The sequence below is a fragment of the Xenopus laevis genome, chromosome 3S (genome assembly GCF_017654675.1).
Source record: "Xenopus laevis strain J_2021 chromosome 3S, Xenopus_laevis_v10.1, whole genome shotgun sequence".
Classification (NCBI taxonomy): Eukaryota; Metazoa; Chordata; class Amphibia; order Anura; family Pipidae; genus Xenopus; species Xenopus laevis.
In genome coordinates, this window is record NC_054376.1 from 9,867,026 (window position 1) to 9,887,315 (window position 20,290).

At 44.0% G+C, this 20,290-nt stretch overlaps 2 protein-coding genes across 6 annotated transcripts in view; one reads left to right on the forward strand and one right to left on the reverse strand.

Moving 5' to 3' along the window:
- The window catches only part of LOC108712595 (potassium voltage-gated channel subfamily KQT member 1), a 36,895-nt gene extending 32,601 nt beyond the window's left edge, over positions 1-4,294 (reverse strand). For all 3 annotated transcript variants that reach the window (XM_018254873.2, XM_041587983.1, XM_041587982.1), the window contains exons 1-2: positions 4,204-4,294; positions 2,280-2,752 (exon numbers count right to left, since the gene is read on the reverse strand). In XM_018254873.2, coding sequence (XP_018110362.1) covers positions 2,280-2,602 — 323 coding nt within the window. In that variant the 5' untranslated portion in view covers positions 2,603-2,752; positions 4,204-4,294. The remainder of the gene's footprint in view (positions 1-2,279; positions 2,753-4,203) is intronic.
- Positions 4,295-11,298: 7,004 nt separating this feature from the next.
- Positions 11,299-20,290, forward strand: part of LOC108712266 (28S ribosomal protein S35, mitochondrial) — a 30,592-nt gene continuing 21,600 nt past the window's right edge. The window contains exons 1-4 of one of the 3 annotated variants that reach the window (XM_041587986.1): positions 11,299-11,561; positions 11,683-11,743; positions 13,262-13,401; positions 14,816-14,925. In XM_041587986.1, coding sequence (XP_041443920.1) covers positions 11,418-11,561; positions 11,683-11,743; positions 13,262-13,401; positions 14,816-14,925 — 455 coding nt within the window. In that variant the 5' untranslated portion in view covers positions 11,299-11,417. The remainder of the gene's footprint in view (positions 11,562-11,682; positions 11,744-13,261; positions 13,402-14,815; positions 14,926-20,290) is intronic. The other 2 variants (XM_041587985.1, XM_041587984.1) reach the window with 2 other exon arrangements.

Genomic DNA, 20,290 nt, shown 5'->3' on the forward strand with positions numbered 1-20,290 from the left:
TATGTATAACAGAGCATTCTGTCCCAGTGGCACAGGTCCTATTGGATCCCCATTGTAAACAGCAACCCAGCCCTAATTAATGGTTGCGCAAGTTTTTAGCTTTATTAAAAGACAAAACTACTGCCCTCCTTGGTTCATACACAGATGAATGACTTTGCTTGAGGACCAAGAAAAACAAATATATATTCTAGAACACTTGAGAAGTTCACAGTAAGAAAGCAAACTTTACGCTTGAGAGTATTGTAACTACTTCCATGCTGTACAGTATGTTTTTTTTTTAAAGCGGGATCAACCCCAAACAGAATATTAACATAATCTTATTTGGGGGGGGCTCCTTTGAGCACTTTTGCAGTTTATAGTCATTTTCTATTTTAGTGGTTTCTGGAATATTAGCCATTTTAGACTGCTATTGCCTGTTTTTCTGCTCAGCACTTTTCTTTTAGAGTTAGTGTAACCCTAGGGTTAAGTGCCTAGGTCATTCAGGGTCGCTGACACTCTGACTCTGAAAGAGAACTGCTGAGCCAAAAGCCTGGCAATCGCAGTGTAAAACTGCTAATATCTCTAAAAATAGAAAAGTAATGCAAATTGCAGAGCAGCATTCTGAGCAATTTTTTTTTTAGGTTTAGATACACTTTAATCACAATAGATGTCTATTAATGCACAGAACACGCCAGGCTAGCATTGCTGGCTTTTTCACTAGGAGACTCTCAAAGACAGACTTGGGTGCTACACACTGCACAACTAGCGGTGTTGGTTACCACACAGGTTAAGTCTGGGACAAAGTGTGTACCTAGAGCCAAGATAACACACAGGAGACCTAAAGTCTGGTGACAGTGGGAAGGCGAGGATGTAATGACATACAGGAGAGATAAAGGTGCAATGTAATCATAGGGTGCAATGAGTAATGACAATGAAGAACGATCAGGGTAAGGTCACACTGGGAGATTCGGGGAGATTTAGTCGCCCGGCAACTAATCGCCTCTCTTTTGCGGCGACTAATCTCCCCGAACTGCTTCCCCCTGTCTTCTGCCTGCTGGAATAAAAAATCGCCTGTGGCATGGCACTAGCGGCGCTTCTTTTTCTGAAGACGCTCTAAGTTTCCTCGTGAGGGTGCTAAACTACACAGAGGTGAGATGAGGGTGCTGTGGAATGACAAACAAGAGTGATAGGGTGCTGTATTACAACAGAGCACAGATCTGGGGGCTGTCTACTGAATTTGGGGCGACTTTGGAAATCGAAGCACCGCGAGTGTATTAGCGCAGACGATTCTTCATTCAAGCATATGGAAGGCAGTTCGGGGTCGCCACGCAGAAGAGGCGATTAGTCACCAGGCGACTAAATCTCCCCGAATCTGCTCGTCTGCCCCAACCATTAAAGTCAACATGCGTTTTTTCTTATGGCGACTTTTTTTGTCCTAATGCATTAAATTCAATGGCCATTTTTTCTTATGGTGACTTTTTTATCCTAATGCATTAAACTCAACGTGCGTTTTTTCTTATGGTGACTTTTTATGTCCTAATGCATTAATGTCAATGGGCGTTTTTTCTTATGGCGACTTTTTATGTCCTAATGCATTAAAAGTCAACCTGCATTTTTTCTTGTGGTGACTTTTTTTGTCCTAATGCATTAAAGTCAACGTGCGATTTTTCTTATGGTGACTTTTTTTGTCCTAATGCATTAAAGTCAATGGGCATTTTTTCTCATGGCGACTTTTTTTGTCCTAATGCATTAACGACAATTGCGATTTTTTTCTTATGGTGGCTTTTTTCTCCAAATGCATTGAAGTCAATGGGCGTTTTTGCTTATGGGCTTTTTTGTGGCGACTTATACAGCTGCAAATTTTCCCCGTTATTTCGTGAAAAAATTTGCACGAATCCATGGCTGCCAAATAAATTCACACACTGCTAGGGAGTACTCCTTAATGACAGGGTGAGGTTAGGATGCTCCATAATGACTAGGAGGGGCTGGGGTGCTTCATAATAAGGAGTAGGGTGCCATATAATTACAAGGAGAGACTGGGGAGATCGGTAATAATAATTATTGATTGGGTGCTGTATGATGACAAGGAGAAATGGGTGCGCTATCATAATAAGTGACTGGGTGCTATATAATGATAAGGAGTGATCGGGGTGCTCTGTAACATATAAGGACCATTTGGGGTACCATATATAGGGAGGAGAGACTGTCATGCTATATAAAGGCACAGAGGATAGAAGCAGTCATCCCATCTTGTGTATGACACAGGCAATGCATATTATTGGGGCATAGTGGGTACTCACACACTGAAGTGATAGATGAAGCACCTCCAGCCACTGGGTCTTTCCAAAAAGTTGTAGACGTCGCCCTGCATGCTGGTGCGGGTCAGATAGTGGCGATAGAAGCACTTGGGCGAGGAGTCTCCATGCAGGTCCCTCGAACCCCTGCAAGGGCTGCTCACCTGCAGCGTGGGGTCCTGCGCTGGACAAGGGGCCCCAGATCCATTGTTCAAGGGTGGGTTAGCCCTGAGGGCCACAGAGGAATAATGCATGGGGTCTGAAGCCGGGGGGGCTGAGTAGAAGGTATAGAGGGGGAGACCCCTGCACTCCCCCGGGCCACACGACATGTCACAGACTGCCACTGATCAATATTTCACATCCAAAGAGCCGGTGTTAGATTGCAAGCTCCCGCGGGACCTGATCCCTCTTATCACTGTGCTGCTCACAGACGGGATCACAGCTGTGTCACCCACTGTCACTCGCTGTCACTCACAGTTCTGCAACAAGGAGAACATGGCAAGGTCAGGGCAACTGGGTACAACTGTAAACACTGTGCACACACACACACACACGTATACAGCACATTACACACAAAGATTGGGCACACCGTACAATCCATACAAAAACAGTACAAAACACACACAGCACAATCTACAAAATACACCCATACAGTAATATACAAAACCCACAGCAAAATACACAAATAGTGCAATACTCACATACAGTAGAATACACATACAGCACAAAACACACTGCAAAATATCCGTACATACAGTAAAATAGGCATACACCTTAATTTACATAATAATACAGATCAATGCACATACACAGTACAATTCATACAAATACAGAACTAAATTACACACTCACAGTGCAACACACAATCTACAAATGAGACTGTAATATACAAAACACAAAGTAAAATGCTCACACATAACAGTACAATCCAATGCACAACATACATCTTAACCCAATAAAAGTGCAAAATTTGGAATAAAATAAATTGCACATATATAACCCAGGTTGAAGCTATAATGCACCTACTTATAAAATGTTGTACTTTGCACAATCTTTATAAATACAGTGCAAACACATGTATCACACACACATATAAACTTCAATGCGCACGATGCATGGCACACACATATATTGTGATCCAAATACTGCACCTTTCATCCACAAACAGGGCAGCACACAAACATACTGCAATATAAACAATTCTACAATTCACAAATACTGCACAATACATTGATGGCACAATACACACGCATACAAACCTGAGGTTGCAGAAATAATCCCAGAGCTGCACACAGACACTACATTTTACACAAGGCACAAAACAGGCAACTATAAATGAAACACGTGTAAACACTGGATATCATCACTGCGCACAATACACAACACACTCGGCCCAACTGACAAAACTACACACTGTAATTACTCTGTGTAGCCTAATAGGGCTGTACTCAGTGCTGGGGCAAAATACCCTGTGTACAGCCCCACTCTTTAATCAAGTACTACAACTCCCATCATCTCCAATAGCTAACAACAGCTCCATGAGATAAAAGGAATCAATCATTGGGGAGCCCCAAGTCATTTAATATAACCAATATGTCATCTGCAGGAAAGCAAACTTACCCTTAAGCCAACAAGAGCCCCAACTGATAATTAAGGTCTCACATGAATTGCCATATCGCAGGATTCAACTTGCAGTGTATTCTCTATAGGCACGAGCAGCCCATAATAACCCTCTGTGCTAGGGGATATACCTGTAGGACACGTCCATAGGGATCCTCCGTGCAACCTAATACTCTGAAAAGACCCATTGGACCATGAACAAAACCAAACCTGCTGCTTCAGTAAACAAAGAACTAGAAAGACCTTATTGGTCAGTAGTACCTGCAAAAATATTTCCATTGGTAATTACCCTAATTGCCTCTTCCCATACCTGCTGGGCACTGCTCTGATCCATCACCAACTCTGAGCCATGATCGCTGTTCCTGCTGGAACCATGCAGAATCCTGCTACCTTTTATCATCCCTGCCTGGCTCTGTCAGGCACCTGTCTGTGCTAGGAAGCTTCTGGGTATTTTGTGTTCCAGCTCTCTCCTCCCTTTGGCACAGACACGGTTCCCTCCCAGCAAGAAAGCCAAGAGGCTTGGTGCCCAGGTCCAGGTTTTTCAATCTGGCAATACAATAACACCGAAGGTTTAAAGGAGATCTATCACGAAAATCAAACTTTAATACAAGCTTCTTCTCACTGAAATAAGACACTTTCTAAGTACAATCGATTAAAAATTCTGTACCGTTTCAGAAATAATCAAGTTAGTCTTCAGGATTTCACTCTCCACAACCTGTCACTCTGCATGCTGAGGTCTGGGTCAGATTTTGATTGACAGGTAGAGCCAGGGGCGATCCGTGGGCTGCTGCCGCCTGATGCAGCAACCCTGATTCGCCCCCCTCTCCAGCTCTGTGCTTAAAAGTTTAGCTGCATCTGCATTTTAGGGCAGAGACACATGTTGAGATTCGGGGGGGGGTTAGTCGCCCGGCTACAAATTGTCTCTTCTTCGGACGACTAATCTCCTCAAACTACTTTCCCGTCGGCTAGGATCTAAATCGCAGATGGGATGGCACTTGGAGTGCTTAATTTTCCAAAGTCGCCTGAAGTTTCTAAATCGCCGGCAGGATGGCACTCAGATCGCTTCGTTTTCCGAACTCACCTGAAGTTGTCTCATGAGAAATCTTTCGGGCAACTTCAGAAAACAAAGCGATCTGAGTGCCATCCTGCCGGCGATTTAGAAACTTTGGGCGACTTTGGGAAATGAAGCACTCTGAGTGCCATCCCGCCTGCAATTTAGATTCTAGTCGGGAAAGCAGTTTGGGGATATTAGAAGAAGAAGAAGAGGTGATTTGTTGCTGGGCGATTAATCTCCCCGAATCTCCACGTGTGTCTATGTCCTTAGGGAGTGAGCGCCTAGGTTAAAGGTGCAACCCCCAAAGGATGTTTTAGATCTAACTGTCAATCAAAAACTGACTCCACCTACTGCATGAAGAGAGAATGAAGAGAGAATGAAGAGAGACGGGTTGCTCAGAGAGAGATAGTGAAGAAGAACTTGATTATTTCATAAATGGTACAGAATTAAATTTGCATTTTCGCGATAGATCCCCTTTAAGGCATACGGTTTCATAAGATTCTGCAGTAATGACGGTGGTGCGATTTATGGTGTCCCTTGTCAATTGCTACTGAACTACAACTCCCAGCACCCCGACAATAAACAAAGGCTTAATATCTTTGGTCTACAGAGGTTTGATTGGTATTTTATACCAATATATCACTAGTGTACCCTATACTGTACCTGTTATAGGACTTCCAAAATATATATTTTTTGATAAATGTATACAGGTATGGGACCTATTATCCAGAATGCTCGGGACCTGGGGCTTTCCAGTTAACAAATCTTTTTGTAATATGGATCTTCATACCTTAAATCTACTAGAAAATAATGAAAACATTAAATAAACCCAATGGGCTGGTTCTGCTTTTAATAAGGATTATTTATATCTTAGTTGGGATCAAATACAAGGTACTGTTTAATTATTCCAGAGAAAAAGGAAATCATTTTTAAAAATTTGCTTTATTTGGATAAGATGGAGTCTATGGGAGACGGCCTTTCCGTAATTTGGAACTCTCTGGGTTTCCGGATAACTGATCCCATACCTGTATTGAAACTGCTTATCAGTCAGATAAGATAAGCAGTGGCAGATCCTGCTTACTCTATGATTGCCCCCACCCTGCATAGAGGCTTGTCCCTGCAGCCCAATTATGCACAACTTGCACAAGGTACTCTAGATACCTTCCTTTGAACCCCAGCAGTACTTGGGGGCACAACCACTAGCTAGAAGATCCAGATTCAGGAAAAAGAAGTGTGGACTATATGGTTTTGGCTTGCTACTGTAGTACTGATAGACCTTACAAATATCCCACTGCTAATAGAAGTGCTGCATAGGGGCCCATTTATCATCCCTTCTATTCTTGTCCAGCCTCTCCCAAGTGAGCCATGATGAGCTCTGAAATGTATAAGAGAGTAAAGTTACTTGCACGTAGGATTCCCAAATCAACCAACCTGCAGCTGGGCCCCACGTCACGGGCAGGAGTGAGACAGTCGATGCTCTGCACTCTCTGCGACAGCAGCACGTGAGCTCTCATGGGAAGTCACTAAGAGATTAGTAGGAGGTGGGAGGCTGCTCATGCAACATCTGTACTGGCCATTCGTTCTCGTTTGCTCTGCTAATGGGATTGCTCCATGTAAGCCATGAAGAACAAGCTGCGAGGGAGTCACTAGGGGTCAGGGGAGATCTGTGCCTCTAAAAATGCCCCCAGTAGCTCCCCATCTTCTTTTCTGCTGATTTCCAGCTTGCTCTGAGCTGCTGTCACTTACATGTACTTCTTAACAGCAGCCCAGGACACACTGAGCATGTGCAGTGCCACCGACACAAGAGACGCCTAACAAGATGCAAGATGTGAAGCTGCTGGGGGCAACTTTGAAGGCCTGGATCATTACTGTTATAGGGCTGATGAACTTCTGGGCTGGTACAGTAAAAAAAAGAACAGTGGGAGGTGTGTACCTCTTATTTTGCCTACCCTTAGTGCTTGTTCCCCCACTGGACTGAGACAATCTTAGACAATTTGCAATTTATCTTCATTTTATGTTTTATGTTGTATTTTATTATTTCCCCCACAATTCTGTCTTTGGGAGTGCATGAAGGGAAGCATATTAGTAGAGGAAGTGATTGATGGAGAAGGGAGAGACCAATTAATGGTAGGGGAAGCAAATGGCCACTTGGGTGGCGATTAGTGATGTGCGGGCCGGCCCGATACACGTGGGACCCACGGGTTTACCCGCAGGTCGGCCGGGCTCGGGCCAACCTTGTTCCCCCATTTGTGACCTTACACTGCCGGCTTCCGGGTTAATAGATGCGCACCTGCTCACCCCGCCCCTTTTGTGACATCATCAGGGGAGGCGGCGGGGGTCTATAAAAAAAAGGGGAAGTCGGGTGCGGATTGAGGACGGTCGGGTCCAGGTCGTGGAAAACTTGACCCGCACATCACTAGTGCCGATACAATTTAGCCCCATGACCATGGAATCCAGATTATTCCAAACAGATTTCTTTTTTAAAAAAATTTTATTTGATGTATTTTTTTATTTATTGGTATCAGTATTTTTAACACATTTTTTATATTCAGTGGCTGACTCAGGATAAGGTTCATAAAGCTTTACTAAAAATGAATGTGAACAAGGCACTAGGGCCAGATGGAATACACCCTTGTGTATTAAGACAGTTTAGTTCAGTGTTAGACCGGCCTTGATTTCGGATTTCCTCAGACTTGGTTTCATCTAAGGTGACCCCTCCCTCTTGTGTGCATAAACATATGGTTTGGACAGCGCCTTTATTTTCCTTTATGAAGAACAGGTCATGTCAGACAAATCTGATTGCTTTTTTAGTAGAGGAAGTGAGGAAGTGAGGTAAGTAAGTAGTTGGACAGTGGGGGGCAGTAGATGTGATCTATTTGGATTTTGCCAAAGCGTTTGATACCATGCCCCACAAACGACTGCTTTCTAAACTAAGGTCTGTTGGGCTTAATGAAGTCATTTGTACATGGATAGGAAACTGGCTACAGGATCGGTACAGAGGGTGGTAATCACAAGTTTCTTTTCTTTAAAATACTTTTATTGAGAATTGGGCTCTGGCCCAGACAATCGCCGATAAAGGCGCTTTACCATTAACATTTGCTTCCCCTACCATCAATCTGGGGCTGTTGATGATACATAATTTGGTGAACAAGTTGGAGGTGGAAACTATTGGACTTGCACCAGATTGAATCAAATTGGAAGGGATAGGTGCTGATTTAATACCTTAATGGTACATTCTGTACTTGGAGTAAAGTTCTTAGTGGGATCCCTCAGGGCTCGGTATTGGGTCCACTTTTATTTAACTTGTTCATTAATGACTTAGGGGAGGGTATTGTAAGTAATGTATCAGTGTTTGCAGATGACACAAAACTATCCAGCCCAATTAATTCCATCCAGAATGTGGCATTGTTGAAGAAGGATCCAGAGAAGGGCAACTAAGCTGGTAAAACGTATGGGAAATTTTAGCTATGAGGAAAGACTGGCCAAATTGGGGATGTTCATGCTGGAGAAGGGGCGCTTAAGGGGTGATATAATACCTATGTATAAATATATAAGGGGATCATATAATAATCTCTCTAATGCTTTATTTACCAGTAGGTCTTTCCAGCTGACACAAGGTCACCCATTCCGATTAGAAGAAAAGAGGTTCCAGCTAAATATTGGGAAGGGGTTTGTTACAGTGAGAGCTGTGAAGATGTGGAATTGTCTCCCTGAATCAGTTGTACAGGCTGATACATTAGATAGGTATAAGAAGGGGTTGGATGGTGTTTAGCAAGTGAGGGAATACAGGGATATGGGAGATAGCTCATAGTACAAGTTGATCCAGGGACTGGTCCCATTTTGGAGTCAGGAAGGAATTTTCCCCCTCTGAGCCAAATTGGAGAGAGTTCAGATGGGGTTTTTTGCCTTCCTCTGGTTCAACTGACAGTTAGGCAGGTTATTTATAGACTTAAAAGGTTGAACTTAATGGATGTCTTTTTTTCAACCTAGAGTGAGGCCCATAGCAACCAGGTAACAATTAAAATTCCAAACTAGAGAGCCACATATTAAATGGGAAGGAAAGTCTTCTTGCTCTTGGGGGTGCCAAATGTTAGGCACCCCCAAGTGATTGTATTGACTTACCTGAAACCCCGGGTCGGTGCTCCTATCAGCAGAAAACGGCACCGCCCCCTGGGTGATTCCAGCGAGCACCATGGAGAGATCCTCTTCCGGCTTCTTCTTCCTTCAAATTTCCCAGGGTTTCAGGTAAGTCAATACAATCACTTGGGGTGCCTAACATTTGGCACCCCCAAGTGCAAGAAGACTAAAAAAAAAGTTTAATTGTTCAAAAAACACAAAGAATAATTTATTTTTGAAAGCTGGAAGTATAAAGAAAAAGGGTATTTTTTCAGATGTTGGGGCCCTAAAACAAATACTCTTTATGTCATTTTCTTCTGGATGAGCCTCTGAAGCAGAGGGAAACTATTGGGTGTAAGTGTGAAAAGCCCTGTAGCGGTCACATCTCAGCATAAGTCACACCCAGCAGGAATGGGAGCCCCCAGGCTGGATATTATTAGTGAGGGTCCCTAGAGACGACTTACAGATGAGCTGGCCGGTGTCATTGTGCCGATGAAAGGAGACATATGAAACAAGGCTGCTGTGTGATCGCCTGGATCAGGTGTCTGCTCTCAGGGCACGGATATTATATGAAATTCTTGTGTCACCTGACTCTCAGCCAATTACGCTAAGTGTGCAGTCATTGTGTTACGTTGGGGCACAGTGTAGCCTGGGGTGGGGGCTGCTGGGACACCAGGGTGACAGAAGAGGAAGGGAGGCTGAGTGGTGACATGATGGGAGAGAAATGGTCTGGTGGCCGGGGTGGGGGGAAGTTTCCAGCACTGACAACCTGAAGCTCTAGTGGCACCTTGTGGCAATACAGAATTGTGACTACTTACAGTATTGTGACTATACACTATTGTGACTATACACTATTGTGACTATACAGTATTGTGACTATACACTATTGTGACTATACAGTATTGTGACTATACACTATTGTGACTATACAGTATTGTGACTATACACTATTGTGACTATACACTATTGTGACTATACACTATTGTGACTATACACTATTGTGACTATACACTATTGTGACTACAAACACTATTGTGACTACGTACACTATTGTGACTACAAACACTATTGTGACTACATACACCATTGTGACTATACATTATTGTGACTATACACTATTATGACTACATACACTATTGTGACTACATACACCATTGTGACTATACACTATTGTGACTACATACACCATTGTGACTATACATTATTGTGACTATACACTATTGTGACTACAAACACTATTGTCAGGCCTGAGCCTGACTTCCCTTTATAGACCTGCCCCACTGATGACTTCACAAAAGCCGGCAGTTGAAGGTGGCCGCTGGGTCAGTCAGATTCGGGCTGACCTCGCACCTCCCTGTGCGGCCGGGTGCGGGTCGAGCTCTTTCTCCTGCTCTCCCCACCCGCCACCCAGGGGGGTGTGAGGTCAGCCTGAACCTGATTGACCCGTATCGGGCTGCCCGCACATAACTAGTATATATATATATATATATATATATATTAGGGATGCACCGAATCCAGGATTCGGTTCGGGATTCGGGCTTTTTCAGCAGGTTTCGGATTTGGCCGAATCCTTCTGCAGCCGGAACCGAATAATAATTTGCATATGCAAATTAGGGGCAGAGAGGGAAATCGTGTGACTTTTTTTCCCTTCTCACCCTTAATTTACATATGCAAATTAGGATTCTGATTTGTTTTGGTATTTGGCTGAATCTTTCGCAATAGTAGATTCGGTGCATCCCTAATATATATATATATATATATATATATATATATATATATATATATATAACAAACAAGGGAAAGTTGTGCTCACCACTAATTTTTAAAAACATTAGGCGGGGGTGCAATGAGGCTGTGACCACAAAATACATATAGACAAATACAAGAGGTAAAACCTAGTCCCTTTGTAAAATGTATAATTAAGCAATAGAATTCTTAATGAATCAGATGAAAATTGAGCATAGGACTGGCCAGATATGGGATGACTGTGACGTAGTTGGGAGCTTAAATATATTGCAATATATGGACAAACAATCCCTGTTTTGTTTAAAGGGTAAGGCATTTTTCAGTAGCAGTTTGCACAAAATGTCTCTGTCTTAAATATATTGATATAATAAATATTTTATTATTATTTTTTTTAAAAAACCCAATGGGATCTGGTTTCTTCTTATGTTGTGTTTATGGTCTGTTGTGTTCATACACAGTACCGGCTTCCCGAGGCAGCCGCTCACAGCAGAAGAACTTTCCCAGGAGAGAGGTAAGAGACCATCAGTTTTTGGGTGTGCCTGTCTGTTCATAGATAAACCCTTCCTCATGCTTCTCATCCCCAGCCTGCCCCTCCCAGGATTGAGAAGATGCTTCCAGACCAGGATTGGTGCAATGTTTATCCAACAGCAGCTCCGTTCAAGCCGTCGGCAGTGCCCCTCCCTGTCCGCATGGGGTATCCTGTAAAGAGAGGAGTCCCACCGGAGAAGACCGGAAACTTGGAGCTTGTCAAGGTATAATCATCCCTAGATGCATGTGGGACAGGACAGGGTTTCCACACAAATCAATACTGGGGGGTGTGTAGGATTAAAAGCAGTTGGTTTCTCCCCTCTAAATCTCTCCTGTTACTTACAGATCCCAAACTTCCTGCACCTGATGCCTGTGGCTATCAGAAATCACTGTGCCGCTCTGAAAGGTGAGACTTTGATACACAAGATATATATATATATATATCTATATATATATATATATCTATATATATATATATATATATATATATATATATATATATATATATATATATATATATACTCCATGAATGCCATAAGTATTTTCTTATCCTGTCTAGTGCTAGTGCAATGCAATGCGAAAATGGAAATTTAATATAAGCTTCATCGCAATGAAATAGGAAACTTTCTAAATACAATCAATTAAAAATCCTGTATTGTTTCTGAAATAATCCAGTTTATCTTCACTATCCCTCTCTCAGCATCTGTTTCTCTTCATCCTCTCTTCATGCAGGAGTTGGGTGTCAGATATTCATTGACAGTTAGATCCAATATATTTTATGGGGGGGGGGCTTCCTTTCCTAGCAGATGAATTAGAGCTCACTCAAATAACTGATTCCAGTACAAACAAAATCTAACAAAATAACTGCCTTTTGCACAAATCCTGCATGTAGAGAGACATGATGTCTGGTGAGTTTAATAGAGTGAGCTCTAATACATCTTCTAGCCACCCCCCAATTCAGACCAAGGGGCATGCTTACTAACATTCGAGATAAATATCTGGAGAGATTTCTGGAGATGTTGCCCATATCAACCTATCAGATCATTACTTTTGTTTTCTAACTTATATTTGGCTGTTTAAATCTAATTGCTGTTTAGAAAAAAGTGGCACACGGGCCTGCCATCAGATGTAAGTGATGAGAATCACTGAGAAGTACCTACCAGCTTGCCATCCCAATGATTCTACCTTTAGTTGTAACTGTGAATTTGTCTCTCTGATTGTCTCCAGGGGCAACAGGATTGTGGCTACACTCAGGGCCCCATATGACAATTTCCTGGGCCCCCTTGGCTGCACCCACCGCAAGTAATATTGGTGGTCAGGGACCTCACATTGTAAAATAACATTGGTGGCCATAGTCCTCCTTAAAAGTCCATGTAAATGCCCCCCCAGAAGTTTTAAAAAATTGGTGGCCAGGGTCCCCCCCATGCATTAACAGGGACCACAAAGGGTTAACTTTTGGGGGGCCTGCCATGTTGCACTTACTTGATTAGAAGGCTCACCTGCTGTCAGTGAGCTGCCAACTTCGGAAGGAGGGAGTGGGGTACAGGTGGCTGCATCTCCTTCCAGTGACATTATTTCTTCCCTTATTGGCCAGCAATTTTAAGTCCTGGTAAAGCTGCATGGCAATTGGGTGAGCTGGAGGGGAAGTTCATATCTCAGCTATCCAATCCCTGAGCAGCTCAACCAGGACATAAACTATGCAACCAATAAGGGAAGGCAATGGACTGGCTGGACCGCACATCACCAGAGAGCAGGGGGCTCAGCTAATCAAGTAAGTGCAGCACTGCCGGGCTCCCCATGAGCATTCGGGCCCGATACAAGGCGGCCCTGGCTACACTTGGCCTGCTTATCTTTAAATGGCTCCCATGGACAATAGGGGTGAGTTTATATTTGGTCTAATTGGGATGTTGCTCTTTTGCCTCAGAATTTTGCACCCAGTGGCCGTCTGCGCTTTCCAGCGATGAGCTGAGTGAAAAGCATTTTCCAATCGAATTCCAGACTGTGGATTATGTCTCTGCTGGTCCTTCACTCCGGAACCCTAAAGCCCGTGTGGTGAGCATGCAGGTAAGCGACACCTGTACCAATGTTTTGTTGTGATAGGACAGCACAGAAAAAAACTCTATTATGCTATTATACAGGATTGGGCAGTCTTTCCCTGCAGCCAGTCTTCTCTGTACTCTTCAGAGATTCATGGGCAGAGCCTACACTGTGGGTGATGTTCAACTCTGAGTTGCAAGTCATGCTGTGTTTAGATAAGTGTTAACCCCTCCAAAACATTTTGTGGTTCTTGTTTAAAGAACTAAACCCTAAAAATGTCATATTTTATATACTGAACTTATTGCACCAGCCTAAAGTTTCAGCTTGTCAATAGTAGCAATGATCCAGGACTTCAAACTTGTCACAGGGGGTCACCATCTTGGAAAGTGTCTGTGACACTCACATGCTCAGTGGGCTCTGATTGGCTGTTGAGAAGCTAAGCTTAGGGCTCGTCACTAATTATCCAGCAGAAAATGAGCTTCCCCTGTAAAATAAGATGATGCTACAGGTTTGCTGATTATTAAATTCTGATGCTAATTGCACTGGTTTCTGTGCTGCCATGTAGTAATTATCTGTATTAATTACTAATCAGACTTATATTATGACATTTATATTCTATGGGGCAGATTTATCAAGGGTCGAATTGAAAATTTTCAAAAATTGTTATGGTCAAAAATGTCAAATTCGACTAGGGAGTTATTCAAATTCAATTCAAGTCTTTCAAAAAATTAGATTTTCGAGATTTATTATACTCTGACCCATCAACTATTCACCACCTAAAACCTGCTGAATTGCTGGTTGAGTCAACGGGATAGGTCCAGGGATCAATTTGGGGTTGTTTGCAGCCTTCCTGACAACCAAGTTTTTTTATTAATTCGATTCAAGTTTTCGGGTCGATTTAATTCATCCAAGTTTTAAAAATGAGATTTTTTTTAAAATAAATTTAGATCGAATGTATGGGAGTTTAGGTGAGTTTTTTTTTTGTTTTTTTTTTTCCAACTCAGATGATTTCGAAATTCAATAAATGGGCCTCTATGTTTACTGTATTTTTTGAGTCGGTTCCTAAGCTCAGTAAGTGACAGCAGCACAGAGCATGTGCAGTGAATCAGCAGAAAAAAAGATGAGGAGCTACTGGGGCATCTTTGGAGACACAGATCTTTACTGCTAAAGGGCTGTGGTTGCCTTGGGCTGGTACAGAAGCACAAAACATCATGTACAACATTTCTACCTATGTCTTTAGTTCCCCTTTATCCTCTTCCCTTTGGGGTGACCAGCTGTTAAATCGACCCAGGTATGGCTGCCCTAAGCAAGGTTACATAGTCCAATGTGTGAGTGTAAATGCATCAGATAAGCTTTGATTCTCTTTGCTTTAATGGCAAAATTTTCTCAATGTCTTGTTTGTTCTTCTCTTTCTGTCTCCCTTAATCCCTCTGCATTCCAGGTGAAGCTGTCCAGTCTTAATCTGGATGATCATTCCAGGAAGAAATTTATAAAACTTGCAGGATCGAGATACAATGCAGCAAACGATACCCTCACCCTCCGCTCTGATAGGTACTTACAGTATTTGTGCCCTCTCTTTCTCCTGTGATTATGGGAGGGATACACTTTAGCAAATGTATCTCTATTAAATGAGAACTCAACCCTTAAAATGAATATGGCTAAAAATGCCATATTTTCTATAGTAAACTTATTGCACCAGCCTAAGGTTTCAGCTTGTCAATAGCAGCAATGATCCAGGACTTCAAACTTGTCACAGGGGGTCACCATCTTGAAAAGTGTGACTCTAAGTGGGTCCCTAAGCTCAGTAAGTGACAGCAGCACAGAGCATGTGCAGTGAATCAGCAGAAAAGAAGATGGGGAGCTACTGGGGCATCTTTGGAGACACAGATCTTTACTGCTAAAGGGCTGTGGTTGCCGTGGGCTGGTACAGACACCCAAACATAATGTACAACATTTCTAGCTACTTCTTTAGTTAAGCTTTCTCTAGTCGGCCCTCCTGTCAGTGCAGACGTAGTGGGGTTATGTTATCCTTCACCTCTGGGGGCAGGACAGAAACTGTTGACTCTTGGCCCCTCCTTTTGTTATAAGGGCTGGCTCCACCTTCCCTCCTCAGTTCTTTGTCCTGCCTCAGGAGGTTATGGACAGATAAATTCTTCTACTTCAATCTCTTTTATTTTTATTGACTTTTACTTTTTACAACTATTTTTAGGATTCTACATTAGTTATGGGACATGCTGAGCTGTTCCCTTGAAGCATGTTTTCCAATCTGAGCCTGCTACAATGCAGATTTTGACGGCTCCAACTGGCCATAGGTGACATGCAGAGCTGTCACAGGCACACAACCTATAGGGTATGCAGAGCTACCCGCTATGGTCACTAGGTTGTTCTATAACTATCGAGATCACAGATCAGAGAGTGATCCGTGCAGCAAGTATTCTTGGCACAGGGTAAGTATTCACAGAGTCGCATGGTCTTTAGACACGCGCAAGTACTACCTAAGCACTCTTACTTGTTTTAGTACTTTCCTAGTGGTCACTAATCTTCTGCACGCAGCAAAAAAACGGAAAAACTACCAAAGTGCAAAACCTGTAGACATTCTTTACGGAGATCAGAAATAAATTATTGCTCTGACTGTAAAGCCAACCAAAATGCAGAGGCCCAGGGACCACCTATATTGTCACCACAATATACCCTGTCTCAACCACCCCCTTACCCAGCCAACACAGATGATAGACGGTCATCTCCTGGACCCATTTTGTCTCCATCACGACCAACTACTCCACTGGGGATGCTTCTCCAGTTCCACCCTGGAACCAACCAAGGTCCTCAAATCAAGTCCCGCCACAATTTGGGGACTTCTTACAATGGATCATGAAATCCGTTCAGCCTTTTCCAACAACCTCTTCTGACAATGCTCAATCAGGCAAACAAAACAAAAAGCGTAAAGCCGCACTCACATTAGACTCCACTTCAGATTCAGAAGAAGGGTTAGCTTCAGACTCAGATCAGGAAGACATTCCAGAAAGACTTGTCTGATAATTCTACTGAGTCTAATTCCGAAGATGAACGCATTCAAACTACAAATCCAGAAGTCACTAAAAAGTTGCTTAGGGAAATGATGCAAACACTGGAGATTAAAGATGAAACAGTGGCACTATCTAAGGCCGACAGGTTGTTAGGCGTCCAGAAAAAATCTAAATTAGCCTTTCCAGTGTTCAATTCAATCACACAAGCAATTGAAACTGAATGGAATCAACCAGAGAGACGGATTGCTCTTACTCAACGTTTTTTCTAAACATACCCAATTCCGGAAGAATACCACAAGAAGTGGGAAAAAGCTCAGAGAGTGGATTCAGCGGTAGCACGCCTGTCCAGACACACAGCCTTACCGGCTGAAGAAGCGGCCTTTAAGGATCCCTTGGATTGCCGCATTGAATCTACTCTTAAGAGATCCTATGTCCAAGCAGCAGCAATTCTCAGGCCGGCTATAGCTTCAGCGGGTTTAGCCCGTACAGCACAACATTGGGCACAGGAACTTGCCACACATCCTCCATCATCGGCACTTGAACTACAGTCAGAAGTTAACAAACTCGTTACCACATTCTCCTTCCTTGCCGAAGCGGCCATGGAAGTTACCAGGTTAGCAGCAAAAGCAACAGCAAATACAGTTGTAACACGACGTGCCTTATGGCTCAAACACTGGTCAGGAGACACTGCTTCCAAGATGAGACTGCTGTCACTTCGCTTCACAGGCGAATCCCTTTTTGGTCCGGATCTTAAACGGATAATATCGGATGTAACTGGAGGGAAAAGCACCTTCCTTCCCACAGGAAAAAAAACAAGATTTGACCATTCTACTAGATTCCCAAATAGAAAAAATTGGTCCCCTCAATCCCGACCCTTTCGGCCCTTTCGGTCGGCGTTCAGACCAACGCCCTCCGACCAGACCAACAAGCGCACCAGACCGTCTTGGCACCAGCAGGCACGAACCAACGTCAAGAAACCTATCCCCAATAGATCCACATCTGCCTGACTCAGCCCTCCAAGGACCCGATCAGGTGGGCGGCAGATTACAGAGGTACTTGGGCGCTTGGCAAACACACGTCACAGATACCTGGGTCCTCACCATAATTCAACAAGGCTATCGAATCCCTTTCACACATCTTCCCATCAACAGGTTCCGTATTTCATCGACTACTCCCAACCGAGCACCGTTACTCCAACGGGCGGTCCAATCCTTGCTGCAGGCGGAAGTAATACAAACAGTACCACAAACTCAACGTTTTCGAGGGTTTAACTCCAATCTATTTTTAGTCAGGAAGAAAGATGGCTCATTCAGGCCGGTGCTAAACCTCAAAGCCCTCAACACCTTGGTCTCCAATCAGAAATTCAGAATGGAGTCCATTCGTTCAGTGATTGCGACTATGTGTCAGGGCCCGAAGGCTCCGATGTAGTGCGGACCAAGGAGGAGGCAATAACACCAAGTTCGCGGTACAAAAGGATTTATCAAGAGGATGGTCGAAAACAGGCAAATGGTCAAATACAGGCAGCAAGGATCAGAGTCGTTAAACAGGCAAGAAGTCGGTACACAGATAATCAGAAAGCAGTAAATCACACCCAGGAACTATGCAAGATAGACCTATAATTGGGCAAGGAGGTAAAGGGCAGTCAGGAATAAATAGTCCAAAGTTGGCGCCAAAACTTGACGCGATGACGTCACGTTAGCGTCCTGACGCTGACGCACATTCTGACGCCGGGCGTCCATTCCGTCGCCGGCGACCAATCCGGGAGCGACTCGTTTCTGGCGCCGTCACATTGCGACCAGGAAGAACCGCATGGTGGAGCAGGAGGTCGCCATCTTGGACATCGCGTGGGGTAAGTTCACCATCTTCCATTACAGTACCCCCCTCCTTAGGGGGGGCCTCAGGACCACCGAGGCTGGGGGAGGAAGGAAAGAGTCTGTGGAACTTACGAACCAGGACAGGAGCATGTACGTCGGAACTTCTCACCCAAGAACACTCCTCAGATACTCGATAACTCGATAAGATATTGAAGAGTGCCCCGGGAAATACGAGAGTCCAGGATTCTTTTGACTTCAAATTCCTTGTGATCGTCAACCAAAACAGGAGCTGGGGAAGAAGAAGAAGAAGAAGAACAAGACATGGCAGGTTTAAGCAAGGACACATGAAAAACATTGGGTATCCGCAATTCAGGAGGAAGTTGAAGACGAACAGCCACAGGATTGATGATTTCGATGATAGGGAAGGGACCGATGAATCTAGGACCAAGCTTGGGTGTAGGAATCTTGAGACGAATGTTGCGAGTGGAAAGAAAAACTTTATCACCAGGACTGTATGGAGGGGAAGAAATCCTTCTCTTGTCAGCAAACTTTTTCTGCGCCAGGGAACTCTTCTCCAAGTTTGCCGCAGTGGCATGCCAAATAGCCAACATGTGAGCAGCTTGGTCATTGCCCACAGGTACATTGGTAAGAAGAAGATCCTGAGAAAATGCCAAAGGATTGAGACCATAAACACAGAAGAAAGGAGAGTTCTGGGAAGAAGAATGCAGGGCGTTGTTGTGGGCAAATTCAGCCCAGGGAAGGAGATCCGACCAATCATCCTGGAACAAGGACACATGACAACGAAGAAACTGTTCCAAGGCCTGATTAACTCGTTCAGCGGCTCCATTCGACTGTGGGTGGTAGGCGGAAGAAAATTGAAGAGAAATGTTAAGGGCTTTGCAAAGAGACCTCCAAAACTTGGAAATAAACTGGGACCCCCGATCGGACACAATCTCAGTAGGAAAACCATGAAGACGGAATATATGTTTGATGAAAAGTCCAGAGAGTTCAGGAGCAGAAGGCAGTTTCCGGAGGGGCGTGAAGTGAGCCATTTTGCTGAATCTGTCGATCACCACCCAGATGACAGTGTGGCCAGACGAAACAGGGAGATCGACAATGAAATCCATCGCCAAATGAGTCCAAGGACGAGATGGAATGGCAAGAGGCAGAAGTAAACCCTTGGGAGGAGAATGTCCGGACTTGGAAACAGCACAGGTGGAACAGGACAAAACAAAGTCTTTGACATCCTTCCTTAGGGACGGCCACCAGAGCAAACGGGACAAGAGTTCAGTTGTCTTCTTAATCCCAGGATGGCCAGCCTGTTTGGAACTGTGAGCTTGAGATAAGATGTCATGAAGAAATTCTGGAGGGACAAAGGCAACACCAGGAGGGGTCTCTGCAGGAGCCGAAGACTGAGCAGAAAGTAACTTAGAGGCACAGGAGGGAAATATGGCGGCGATAATCTTGGTAGAAGGTACAATGGGTACAGGAACTTCAGGACAGGAATCTTCAGGGGCAAAGCTTCTGGACAGAGCGTCAGCCTTCCTGTTTCTGGAGCCAGGACGAAAAGTGATAATAAAATTAAAACGGGAGAAGAAAAGTGCCCACCTGGCTTGCCGGGGATTGAGGCGCTTGAGGGATTGAATAAACTCAAGGTTCTTGTGGTCGGTGAAGATAGTCACAGGAATAGAAGAACCCTCAAGCAAATTTCTCCATTCTTCCAAGGCCAACTTAACGGCAAGTAACTCCCGATTGCCTACATCATAGTTCTGCTCAGGGGAAGAAAATTTTTTAGAGAAAAAAGCACACGGGTGGAGTTTCCCGTCAGAGGAAGATCTTTGGGACAGAACAGCACCGGCACCCACATCGGAGGCATCGACTTCAATGAAGAAGGGTTGTAAGGGTTCAGGATGTCGAAGAATAGGGGCAGAAGAAAAGGCTTCCTTGAGGGTCTTGAAGGCTTCGAGAGCTAGAGGAGGCCAGTGTTGAGGATTATTCCCTTTACGGATCAAGGCCAGAATTGGATGGATCTTGGAAGTGAAGTTTTTGATAAATTGTCTATAATAGTTGGCGAAG